General features: G+C 46.9%; 1 protein-coding gene across 1 annotated transcript in view; it reads left to right on the top strand.

The window, feature by feature from the left end:
• LOC149344736 (alcohol dehydrogenase class-3-like) overlaps positions 1 to 13117 on the top strand; it is a 99296-nt gene that overhangs the window by 36385 nt on the left and 49794 nt on the right. The window contains exon 4 of the mRNA XM_089546345.1: positions 7278 to 7365. Coding sequence (XP_089402471.1) covers positions 7278 to 7365 — 88 coding nt within the window. The remainder of the gene's footprint in view (positions 1 to 7277; positions 7366 to 13117) is intronic.

The following is a 13117-nucleotide window of genomic DNA, read 5'->3' as shown; positions in this document are numbered from 1 at the left end:
GTCGCTGACGCACGGGGGGAGACGGAAAACCGTCACATGCACCACTGGAACGCCCATCTGCTCCAGTGGCACCTCCTTTCCGGCGATGAGCAGCGAGCCCAACGCCACCATTTTCGCTGCCTGCGCCATGGAAGCCACGGCCGCCAGGAAACGTAAACCACTAAGGTGCTGCAAATATGTCAGCCCTCCGACTCCGAGCACCTCCTCGAGCAGGTCGATGAGGCGATCGGCCGGTACAGGTTCCGGCACAGTAAACAAAAAGCATTGCGCCTTTGTGGGGCGCACTGCAGGGCAGGGTCTTTCCATCGCGACGGGGCCCGGGTCACCACGGCAGGAGCGCGGCGCCGGGCAGCAGGACGGCAGGCGGGACCTCCGGAACGTTGAATCCGGGGGCCCGCCGGGAGCAGCGCACGCACGAAAAAACTATCGCGAGCGGAGCGCAGCGCGACACGTCCGCTCAGCCAAAAGGCCGAGAAGCGAGGCTATAGGAAGACCTGAAAGAGTTCATCTTACGATATTAACCCATTAGCGCTCAGCGTACTTTTAAAAGTACAGTTTATTTTTTTATAATTTCACCACCAAAGACTGGAATTTTCTTTTCAAGTAGGGCATGCTTTTGTCAACGGGGGTTGGCCAACCACCCTTAACTAATTTGGCGCACTTCCTCTGCTCAGTATGTCAGCTTTCCATTGTGAAACTTCAGGATGTTTGTTTCCCACGAACTGCACCGGTAGTTGCTTGCTTATAATTTTCACACGGCCGCATTTATGTACATATTACGCTAGTTTCAAGTATAGAGCAGCACGAAAGACGAAAGTAAACAACGGATGCTTTGAATGTCCTGCACCTTTGGCGTTTTTTGCTCTGTGATGATTTATATACTGCTGTACTTTCTATAGTACACTGGGTCTTCCTGTGTGCAGAACGGTGCCTATTTATTCCAGTTCATAGATCTTATGGTTCCTTCCAATTTTTCGGAAAAAATCACTTTGTCTGCTCAGCAAGGCCTCGGAGGCTGCTGTACTTGCCGCTAGCGGTCTTGAGTACGATGATGGTATGATTTTAATTGGTTGTAATAAAGTTTGGTTATAAGAACTGAAGGTTCTGCAGAGCAGACAGTTACTGTTATGCCATTCACACAGTCTGCGGAAAGTACTTGAGTTCAGAAATGAAACTTTTGGAAGCGCGTGTTGTCCTGTCGTCACCTGAGGTGATTTCAACGCTTAGTGACCATTTCCTCTTTTTTTGTAATTTTTTTTTATCTCTCAAGACATTCTTTAACGCTCCACTGGGAGCAATTTAGGGCTAGAGGAACCGTTCGCCAAAATGGGCTTAGGAAGTGTCCACTCGGGCCAAATAAAGCGATGAAATAGAAGCAGCCATGAAACATCGATTCTTGCTTCAGTAGTATAGGTTACATGGCTTTGTTGAAGTCTACAATCAGCAGTATAGTAATTATGGCTTGCAACTATAACAGCAGTGAGCCTACGTGTTTTGTAGAGTGGTGGTTGCCTATAGCACGAGAAAAACAGATTTTTTAAAGCAAAACTCCTTTCCTTTTACAACAGTGGTATGGCAAGTGTTGACCTTTCGCATCAAGCCATCTACTGCCAGTATATCAGCCTCAGGGACAAAAAGTGATAGTAGTTGTTGACACCAAAGCTCAACTTTGCCATTGTGAAAGCCTGAACAATCTGCCAAATTGCCAGAGACGAGCCTGCTGACTATTTTTGGTTTGGTAAGAACGTTACTTATTATTATCTACACCTTGACATGCAGTAACCAGCGGTTCGCAGACGCTCTGGCTCAATCGTATCTGATGCTTCTTTGAAAAGGAGAAAGCTTTCCGTCCAAAGTAGGATAACTGCGGTGCCAGTATAGCCAGAAAATATTCATAAGGGCCTGCAAGAAGTGTATTACCCTGCGTAAAAATCGCAGACATAATAACAAAATTCACGCCACCAATAGGAATGCAGTGAAGTAGCCACATGTGCTATGGGGAAGACCCAGTGTACTATAAAAAGTACACCTGTGTAACCTCTGGAAGGAATAAAGTAATCATGACGAAATTTCAGCAATCTCTTTTTCTTTATATGGGAGTATTATGTGCTAAAAATGAAGAAAATCCCACGGTTAGATTTTTCTTGGTCCCTAATGGGTTAAGTGCAACCTCGGCTTCGCCCTTATATAGTCCTACTCAGTGGCGTCCGGACCTGCGCAGGTTGTGGCCGGCCGATCAGCAAAGTTATGTCAGTTATTACTATTAATATTTATTTATTTTATGCGTAGTAGAAGTAATCAAGTTCATATGCGACGGTCTATTATTTGACGACCTTGATTCATTCATAAACAACTTAAATAAATCAATAATTAAGCGCCCTTTTTTATGAGAGCACATACGAATCTTCCATATATAGTAGGTGTGCCTGAATGCGCATATTGCACTTTTTTCTATGCAAGAAATAACTTTGAGCTGTTTATGAGAGTTTTAACGGGTGCTGCATGCGTTCTTAATATGTCTAATGTGATCAGGTTGTGTTTACACGATGCATGTCGAAATGATTTCATTTAGTTAGGCTTAGAAACGGCTGCCTTGAGATGATTCAACTTAAATTCAACAGAAATTGCTCAACAGTAAATCTCTTAACTACGCTCAATAAAAATTGCGTGTAGCAGGTGTTGAGTAGGCTCAACATACATTGAATTCATGTTGGTTTACAGTTGATTCAACAAGAGCGCAACAAGGCGTCAACTGAAGCTCAAAAGTCATTTTTGTAAGGGCATGCTGTGCTTGACCCGCAGCGGTGGCTCAGTGGTTACGGTGCTCGACTGCTGATCCGAAAGACGAGGGTTCAATCCCGGCCGCGGGGGCCGAATTTCGATAACGGTGAAATTCTAGGGGCCCGCCCGCGTACTGTGCGATGTCAGTGCACTTTAAACAACCCGAGGTGGTCGAGATTTGCGGAGCCCTTTTCTACGGCGTCCCTCATAGCCTGAGGTGCTTCGGGACGTTAAACCCCAATAAACCAAACCAAACCATTGCTGTGCTCTACTGCCTCTCTCAGTAACATTCTGATTGCAATCGCTACTGTGTAGATTTGTGTAAAACTCATCGGCTACTTCAACTATCGTATCTATATTGCTGATGACATTGCCCTCTTTGTCTCTTTTCGCATACATCTGGTTTTTACCTACGCCTAGTTTTCTTTAGTATAGAACTTCTATTTGGGCTAGATGGTTCATTGTACTCGAGAAAAGAAAAAAAATTAGTAGCGCCGAAAAACACACACACAGCTGAAGAACGACGTAGGGCAAGCGCTCACTTCATCTGACTTTAATCTCTGAAAAGCTAGCATATATACAGAAGCGTAGGCATGCGCAGAAAGAAAGCTCATGTGCAATCAACAGAACCGCTCAATATATGAAATCTCAGCTTTAAAAAGGTTCACAGATGTATCGCTGACGCAACTTTTTCCTCTTTTTCTTATGTGGTACGCCTCCAAAATATCCCGTGCCTTACTATCACCGCTCCTGGCCAGAATCTTTTTCCCTTCAAGTCGTGGTTCACACTTTTTGCAGGGTTCACAATTTTCCGCCGCCGTATGTTCTGCCGCACGGTGACACACCTTGCACTCTGCGCAGTGTTTGGGTAGATGCGCACCTCCTACTTCTTTGAGCGAGTGTGCATGCTCCGCTGCACGGTCATTAATGTACCTGCCTGTTTGGCCCACATCGGCCTTCCCGCAGGTCAGCGGTATATCATAGACCACGCCGGTGCAGCACTTTACAAAGTGCTTCCCATCTTTTTTTACCATGTTTTTCCTTCCTCGAGCCTAGTTTTCTCTTCACTGCTTCTAGGTTACCACCGCTCTTTAGAGCATACTCAATTTTCTCCATGTTAAGCTTCCTGATGTCGGCTACCTGGCACTCATTTATTAATTTCGACACCTCTACTAGTTCTATTCTGTCTATGGAGTTAGACGTCCTCAGGCTTTGGCGTTCCGTAATCAGATCTTCTGGTCTCCTCAGATAGCTTGCCGGTATCCTGTCGAACCATCCTAACGCCTACTAGGTAGCAGTTACTACTACTGGGTAGCAGTTAGAGAATGGTAGCATGTCGTCAGGACATCCCAGATCAATTATTAAATGGGCAGATATGGCCATGCTCACCTCTCTCCCGCTTGCTCAGGCGGCGCCTCACATCCCGCCCCTCGAGCCATGCACAGGGAAAGAGCGAAAGGAATGCGGTGCGTCCACTCCTAACAAGAAATGGGCTTGGGCAGGACACGTAATGCTGGTCCTTAACCCTTTCAGATGCCAGTTTTTGTTTTAATGAAATCAGTTATTTTTTTCACCTAAGTATTATATTCAGGCCTCTAGAAAGGGAGTTTGTTGGTTTTTGAGCCTGAAAGACCAGCGGGTAAGTTTTTACAACGATATGAAGAATTCCGTACAAAGAGACAAATTTGTTACAAATAGTAACATGGAAATGTTTTCATATGTCAGGTAAGCCCCCTAGGAATCGTGGAATCATTTTTCTTCTTCGAAGATGCACATTACGCCCGAAATTGAGTAAAAACCATCAATGTTTTCTCTCGCCGCAAAATCTGTCAGCACAAAAATGGTGGATAAAGAGCTGCTTAGCTCCCTGTTGAGTTAAATATTATTTAGAGCAGTCTCTACATGACACAAAAAATCAACTTATTTGTGACAAGAAGGGTGCTCAATTCGACTGAAACAATGAAATCACTGCTAGGTGCACCAGTCTCTCAGAAAAACCTAGCTGTGAGTTTGCTGTATACAGGATTGTGTACGAAGCGCCTGAAAGGGTTGAGGGTAAGAAAGTGGATTTCAAGAGAAGGCAAGCGTAGCAAAGGGCGGTAGAAAGTTAGGTGGGCGGATGGGGGATTTGGTGGCCGCAACTGGGAAAAGACTTGGTTAACTGGAGGGACATGGGAGAGGCCTTTGCCCTGCAGTGGGCGTAGTCAGGCAGATGATGGATAATTGTATCTTTGATACATCTTTTATAGTTTCTTAATTCCCATCCCCCCACTTCACAGCCACTTATTCGTCTTAACTGATTGGCTTGATGGAGACAAAGATTGATCGATGGTCAGTCCCATGCCAGCACTAAGATGTTGACGCCATTACACAGCCTGACAAAGAGAATGTGGATTATTGCACATGCAGAAGGATTCTTAAGCGCGCTCTCCTTCCTCCGTAGCGTCTGTCAAGCGCACAGCAATGGTTATTCCCCATACCTGACGTCAGAACTGTGAATTGAATAACGTGACACAGCGTGATTACCACATGGCTTTCTCACTGCTTCTGCCGACAACGTTCAAGGCCTAAATTCAATGTCAAAGTTCAAGATGAAAGTTCAAGGTCAAATGCAAAGGCCAATGGTTAAGGTCAAAGTTGAAGGTCAAATGTGGTCCACTGAGTGGGACAGCAGAACAACACAAGCCATGCCTTATCTCAAGGTCATTTAAGGTCATTGGGAGGCAGGCAGTGAAATGCGTCCCAGATATCGTAGTAGAACGCATTCCCCCCCCCCCCCCCCCCTTTTCACTGCTCTCTCGTTGGTTATCTAGCCGCTGGCTAGATCACGCGCATGCTCACCGCACTCCCGGAGAAGAACTTGCGAGGCGTGCACGGTTATGCACCCGCTCGCACTCCAGTGACACAGGACGAAATGTGCTGGACCCGCGCAGCCCTCAGCGCCGTTTTCTCTTTTTATATCACTTGTACTCCACGTCTTCAAACGCGATAGCGCTAAGCGTCCCAGGAAAGCCGGTGCCCTAGTCGTCGGCGTCGTTGGCCGTTCGCGATAAATCCTCCGTCGAAGCAAAGTGTTAATAAAATTGTGATGAAAAGAAAATGGTGTTAACTGGGGTTTGGAAGGGAACCGAGTGTGGTTCCTTCAGACTGCGAGAGGGGCATGCTGCACAGGCCACTAAGGCTCGTAGGTTCATGCTGAATTATAATGAATCTAGTGAATGCGTAGTGGTCTTTTACTTAGTGAAGTCTCTTATAGATTGGTTTATGGTTTATGAGGGTTTAACGTCGCAAAGCAACTGAGGCTATGAGAGACACCGTAGTGGAGGGCTCCGGAAATTTGGACAAACCGGTTCTTTAACGTGAACAGACATCGCACAGTACACGGGCCTCTAGAATTTCGCTTTCATCGAAATCCGACCACCGCGGCCGAGATCGAACCCGCGTCTTTCGGGTCAACAGCCGAGCGGCATAACCGGTTAGTCACAGCGCCGGCTGTCTTATAGACATATGGTGATGCGTACATGAGTAATTACGAGCGTGCTAGTTGAGACTTAGATAATTGAGTAGGCGATGCGAACGAGACCGAATAAACGTATTGCGTTCTACTGTTAAAACTGAAACTTATACGTCTCTCAAAGTTTCTCTGTCTCTGAAAAATTGGTTGCCTGTAATTATCTCGTCGAGTGTGAGATCCCCTTCACGAAAAAGTCACTCAGTCAATACCACGTCTCTTATTCCGACGCCGATGCGGTCAGCGACGAGTCTTTGTTTTTGCCCTTAATTCATATTTTTCTGCTTGCCTCCGGGTATCTGTTATGAATTGTTCGAACAGCTTCTTTTATTTTTGTTGCATACTGTTAAAGACAGCAGACACCTGTATTTCGTTTTTGTACGGTCTGTAGAGAGCATCTAACTGCTCGAGGCGGTATGTAACATGATCCCGCATCTGCTCGCCGTCGTGGCTTGGAGGTTGGGGGGGAGGGGGGGGGGAATACATGGGTGATGTGGCCACCGCGGGACTCGAGAACACGCAGGAGCAGAACTTGCGAGTGGCGGGTGGCTTGGTGCCTTACTCGCATGCCAGTTCGTAGATGTTGTAGGTGTCTTCCCATTCCTCCCATGCCGATTGCGGGTTATCGCCAGACTCGAAGTGTGCACATGGCTGTAAAAATGCACTGGCTATATTTGCGGGGTCCTCAGTCACTCTGACACCATGCTATGTTTGGTCGTTATGGGAGAGGCTGATGGTAGGGAGCAGCGCAGTTGTGAACAGAAAAAGAGCAGAGGCTTCTTCTGGATTGGAGTTTGGTTCATGTTGCGTGAAGGCGTTAGCTGCGTGGCCTTGTCAGCCGAGGACTGTAATGCTAGATGGCGTGACCGAAACAGAAGCGGCGCTGTCAGCGTGCGGGTACTTAACATTCTGGATTGCCGAAGGCTGGCTTGTACCAATGGTGCCAATGCAAAATATGCCTTACCTGGGTCCATTTTGGGCGCAGGAGACCACGTGATTCCTCTCTACGTTCCCCAGTGCAAGCAGTGCGACTTCTGCAGGCATCCGCGCGCCAACCTGTGTTCCAAAATCAGGTACGTGTCGACGAGCGCCTCCTTGCCGTCGTTCCACTTGCGGCGTCTAGAACGGAGACTAGGATTCGGAAACGCAGATGATTTTAATGACATTTAGTCCTTCGTTTTTATCGGCAGTTCTACATGGTGGTTTTCAATTACCTTTGAACTGAACGAATTGCATCAATGACCCTCCCCCCTCTGTAATGTGAAAGCCCTGAGGGTAAAATAAATGAAATGAAATGAAGGCTCACGAATAGCCTTAGTTTGGGGGAGCCTCTCACTCATGATGCGTTCGATACAAAAAGATACAGGTTCTCGAAATAGTTTACTTACACAATATTAGAACACGTTGGCCTCTTCACCTACTATAGCTTTTAATCAGCAGTCAAGGGGATAGATCCGCAGACTACTAGATTTAAACAAAGGGGCGGCGGTTCTGATGTACGCAGTGCCGGAAGCGTCCGTGCGGAGAATGGAATCCTTCGCCAGATCAGGCGCCCTGACAGTGGGTTTGGATGTTAGAGCTTGTTTATGTCTGGTAAAGGCCTGATCTCGCTCTGGTGTCCACTGTACACGGTTGCCTTCAGTCTTGAGCGTTAGCTCGCCTAAAGGTTGAGCCAGTTCAGCATAACGGGGAATGAGACTGCGGTAGTAGCCGGCCAGACCGACGAAGAACAGAACTTGCTTTTTGGTTTCGGCTCTCGAGACATGTTGCAGTTTTGCCACGATAACATTCACCGGTCGGATATCTCCATCACCCCGCGGGGTTCTCGTTCCTTCCCTTGGGGTAGAGTCTGCTGGAAGACGTCGCAAGACTTTACGAATTTCTTGATATCCGCCTGCATTCCTGGCCAATAAAACTCGCTGAGCACCCTCCCAGTAGCCTTGCGGAGATGACAGAGAATTACTGCGCATTTCCTTTCCTCAAAAAGAGTTGCGTTGAAAGGGCAAGGCATCACGCCAAACGGGTGGTGGCGTTCCGCGTGGTGACGTTCCGTGGCAGCGCTACAACACGCTTTCGGGTTCCACTCCTAAAAGCGAAGCTTAAGCGTCATTAATTAGCAGTTAATTAGTATTTAGCAATCAATAATTAATTAGCTATTAATTAGTAATTTGTGAGTACTTATTGATTAGTCATGATGTGTGACGTCATCCTGTGGCGACTTCACCAGTGCCACAGAGGCAGTCAAAGTGGTGCGGAAAAACATTTTGCCTCTACACAATTTAGGCAGTCAAAGTGCCCCCTGAATTTTTCGTTTCCATTCCATCGCTTGTGCTCCAGCTCCGCTTTTATATTTTTGTTGTACTTTTTTTGGAGGGGGGGGAGAGGGAGTAGTGCGACCTGGTGTTCTCAGGTGGCGCATGAAAGGGACGACGTTGAAGTGCCTCGCGCAGGTGTTGGCTGCAGTATTCTGCCTGTCAGTGACCTGTCGCCATATCTTCCGTGACAAATATAAAAGAGCTTCACTTTCTTGGTTTGATAAGATGATTATGTTGCTCGTAGTGTTTTGAATGTTTTGTCGCGCATGCGTTTTGCATTTGAAGGAAAGGGGTTTCTCTCCAATGAATCAGTTGTATGGCTTTGAGCTCGTCCTGTTTGCTTCCCTCCTGTGTCCTGTCCCCTGCTCAGTTTTTTGTTTTGTAATCATGTCATACCAACTAGCCACTGATGCCTCACTCTTGGAATGTATTCATTGATATTTCGTTATTGTTCTTCTGGGGATTTTCCTACAAATTCAGTGATTCAGCAGGCTGCCTGGACAACCAAAAGGTACTGTGTGCTTAGATTGAACAAGAAAATGAAACTTATCTACCAAATTAATCAGGCATAAACTTCGATTTTATTTTACTCGCAGTGCATCATTGTTTTAGCGCGGCAGTGCTACGTTAGCTTCACCATCTTAGGTGAGGTTCTAAACATCTGGCAAAGTGTCTTCAACAATTCTAGATCTTACAGAGAGGATTGTTTCTGCGCTCTCGTTGGTGCATTTTTCTACTTGTTCAGTGCCCGGCAGTGTTGTGTAGCGTCGAATCAACGAGCCCGGTGTGCTGCCTCTGTTCGCTGCGCAGCCCAAGAAGTGTCCTTACTCATGTACAAAGATATAACATCTTATTATAAGGATAGGGAAACCTCAGCTGTCATGCAGGCATTGCGGAATCAGGGTGTAGAAGAGTGTTATGTGAAAATATTGGAAGATATTTATAACGATTGCACAGCTACTATAGTTCTCCATAAAGTCAGCAATAAAATTCCAATACGGAAAGGTGTCAGGCAGGGAAACACGATCTCGCCAATGCCTGCTTAGAGGAGGTATTCCGGAGACCGGAATGGGAACAGTTGGGGATAAGAGTTAATGGAGAATACCTGAGTAATTTGCGATTCGCTGATGACATTGCCTTGCTAAGCCACTCAGGACAACAACTGCAAAGCATGATCAATCAGTTAGACAGGCAGAGCAGAACGGTGGGGCTAAGAATTAACATGCAGAAAACCAAAGTAATGTTCAACAGCCTAGCAAGGGAACAGCAGTTCGCAATTGGTAGCGAGGTGCTGGAAGTAGTAAGAGAATATGTCTACTTAGGGCAGGTAGTGACCGCAGATCCGGATCATGAGAGGGAAATAACTAGAAGAATAAGAATGGGGTGGAGCGCATATGGCAGGTTCTCTCAGATCATGAATGGCAGCTTACCAATATCCCTGAAGAGAAAAGTATACAACAGCTGTATCCTACCGGTACTCACCTATGGGGCAGAAACGTGGAGGCTGACAAAGAGGGTTCAGCTTAAGTTAAGAACAACGCAGCGAGCTATGGAAAGGAAAATGATAGGTGTAACGTTAAGAGATCGGAAGAGGGCGGAGTGGGTGAGGGAACAAACGCTGGTTAATGACATCTTAGTTGAAATCAAGAGGAAGAAATGGGGTTGGGCAGGGCATGTAATGCGATGGCAAGATAACCGCTGGTCCTTAAGGGTAACGGAGTGGATTCCAAGAGAAAGCAAACGTAGCAGGGGACGGCAGAAAGTTAGGTGGGTGGACGAGATTAAGAAGTTCGCGGGAATACGGCGGCCGCAACTGGCGAAGGACAGGGTCAAAGGGAGAGACATGGGAGAGGCCTTTGCCCTGCAGTGGGTGTAGTCAGGCTGATGATGATGATGATAAGGATAGGCATCGCATGTACCCAGCGCCTGCAAAGGGACTGGGAAAGCAAACGAACGCGTTCTGCTTCGACTATTCACTAATACAATTCTGTGCCCGGCAATATTAGAACACTTCGATCCGGCGTTCACTGGCTGGTGCAAACACTGTGGGGAGGTGGCTGACACCTACCACATGGTTTGGGCTTGCCAGCGCAACTCAGCTTTCTCCCCCCAACCCTACCAAAGAGGAATAGAAGGCGGCCCTGCTTGGCTGCTCGGATCTTCAGGCCCAAAAGGCTTTGGTCAAGAGGGCTAAGCTGGCGGCTTCGATCAATGGTGTCCCGGAATAGGGACTCCACCCATTGCGGGGCTCTTTAAAAGAGCCTCACCTCTTTTATTAAATAAAGGCTTTTCATCATAATCATCATCATCTCGTGCCGGCTTCTGCATGCATGCAAACATGGAGGAAGGAAAAAAAGAGGAGAGGCCCTTTCCACACAGCACCCTGGGAGAAAAGTGTGGAGGAAATCACGTGGTTTTTTCTCGATTGGGAAGCCATCTTACTCCGGCAGCTTAGCAACGGCGTCGTAGTTGCTGTTTACAAACCGGGCGATAGCAGACGGCCGCGGCGTAGTATTTGAGGTGCGGCGTAGGCGTGCTATCCTCAACTTCTCGAGTTTGTGATCGTGCTCACAGGCTGACGTTGGCGCCGTTCACTCATATCTCAGGTGGAATTCGCTGCAAAACTCCCGTTGTTGCGTGCATTGATTTCAACGTGCTCGGCGACCACGATCGCACGGGCACTTCGTCTACTGCGTCACTGCTCGGAGCCATCGGGAGACCGCCGCTGCATTCGCGCTGTTCGTTCACCAGTGATTCAATACGGCGTGCGCTAGAGCGGTCGTCGGCGCATTGTGCGGACGTTTCGCGTCCTGTACGTGCAGTGTGTGTGTGCCATTCGCGCTCCCGTTTACATCGGCAGTGAAACCTCGTTGCTACCTATGCGTGTTCTTGCAACGCTCCAGCGCTTGTCACTGACGTCGGTATATCTGTCATTTTCGTTTTTCGACCATTGCGCTCGTTTGAGCAGCGGGGGCCATGACATGGGCGGAGAGCGATATTGTAAAGGAAGCAGCTGCGCTCGCTTTGCTCTTAGTATACAGAAACTTTGTTACATGCCCGTTTGAAGCGTGTAACGTTTGAAGCGTCTAGCGAGCTATTTGCCTCTGGGACGTGCCGGGCTCAAGTGTATTCGTTCATATTGTAGCGTGCAACGCGAAATCGAACACCGGAGCACGAAAAACTGCGGCGGTCCCTCAGTGGTCCGAGCGCGCGAGCGAGAGCCAACTAACTTCTTTCTCTTCTAGTGCATGCACTACTTCTGTCTCTTCGAATGCATGTATCAATATTGTGGCCAATTCTGTGCTTTTGGTCACGCGCTATATTTAGACCGGTTTCCTGTAGCAGGTTTGCAATTGCTTTTCTAGCTGATGTCATGGTCAAGAAGTGCGAAGAAGGCGAAGCTCTAACTGAATTTGGAGGCCTTTTCTCACATGTGTTTATTGTGCCCATGTCCTGTGATAGTGTTATTTGCCGTAAAAAGTACGTGGTGAAATGAGGATCCGCATGTGCGCTGAATTTCATTGATGCTTGTGGTGGTTATTGTGTTCAGGAAAGTAAAAACAACGCTAAATTTTACACAAACCACACAGAAAGACGGAGAGCGCCCGTCCTGTCCATCTTTCTGTGTGGTTTGTGTAAAATTTATGCTGTTTTTACTTTCCTGAAGATAATGTCACACTAACTAGCCCAGCAAAAGGGCCTGTGGTTATGTTGAAGAAAAATAATTTGATGCATTCATTACGTACAACAGATCGACTTTCATTGCCTGTATTGTCAATCACAAGTAAAATGTGCTACTATGCAGTGACATTACAAGCTAGTATTTCACCAAGTAGAGAAAAGCGGAGCGTACAGCTGCAGCTCTGCACATTAAATATGAAACACAGCATTGAAATGAGGCACAACACCATGAAACTTATACTGCAGCCACTGGGGACTCCTAAACTTCTAGAAGTCTGAAAAGCTACGGTCATATATATTATGCACAATACTAGATCTGTGGATGTGAAACATATGCGATGTTGCCATGCTACAAAGGGTGGATTTACGGAGGGGGCAGTCACATTTTAAACGTATATTTTCTGAAATTTTTTAATTGAGTAAAAGGTGTTTAGAATGGTTGTCCTATGTAAAATTTCAGTTTTCTGGAGGGAAGCGAAGCCCCCCACCCCCATCCATAAATCCTCCCCTGCCGTCTACTATATGCACTTTGGCCCTCTCCGTTTCTGTCGCCTCTATGAACGGCTTTTGGAGTTGTGAATCAAAAGTCATTGTTGGCACGGCCACCATTACAACACGTTATGATACTACATTTTGTGTTCAGGGTCAAGAACTCAAACTTATTAGTATATTTGCCCATCCTCACTGCTGTATGAGAAAGCATTCCTTGCATGGCCAGCCGCACGAAAGCATGCAATGAAGATAAGTATGGTATTCAACACGAAGAAAAAAATACTGCAGAATTTTTCTAATCCTCACTGCTGCAACAGAAGGCACTGTTTACACTGCC

The sequence above is a fragment of the Amblyomma mixtum genome, chromosome 5, assembly GCF_055824585.1.
Source record: "Amblyomma mixtum isolate Tamu chromosome 5, ASM5582458v1, whole genome shotgun sequence".
In the NCBI taxonomy this organism is placed as follows: Eukaryota; Metazoa; Arthropoda; class Arachnida; order Ixodida; family Ixodidae; genus Amblyomma; species Amblyomma mixtum.
Note: the sequence above shows the minus strand (reverse complement) of the source record. Positions and strands in the feature narration are given on the sequence as shown.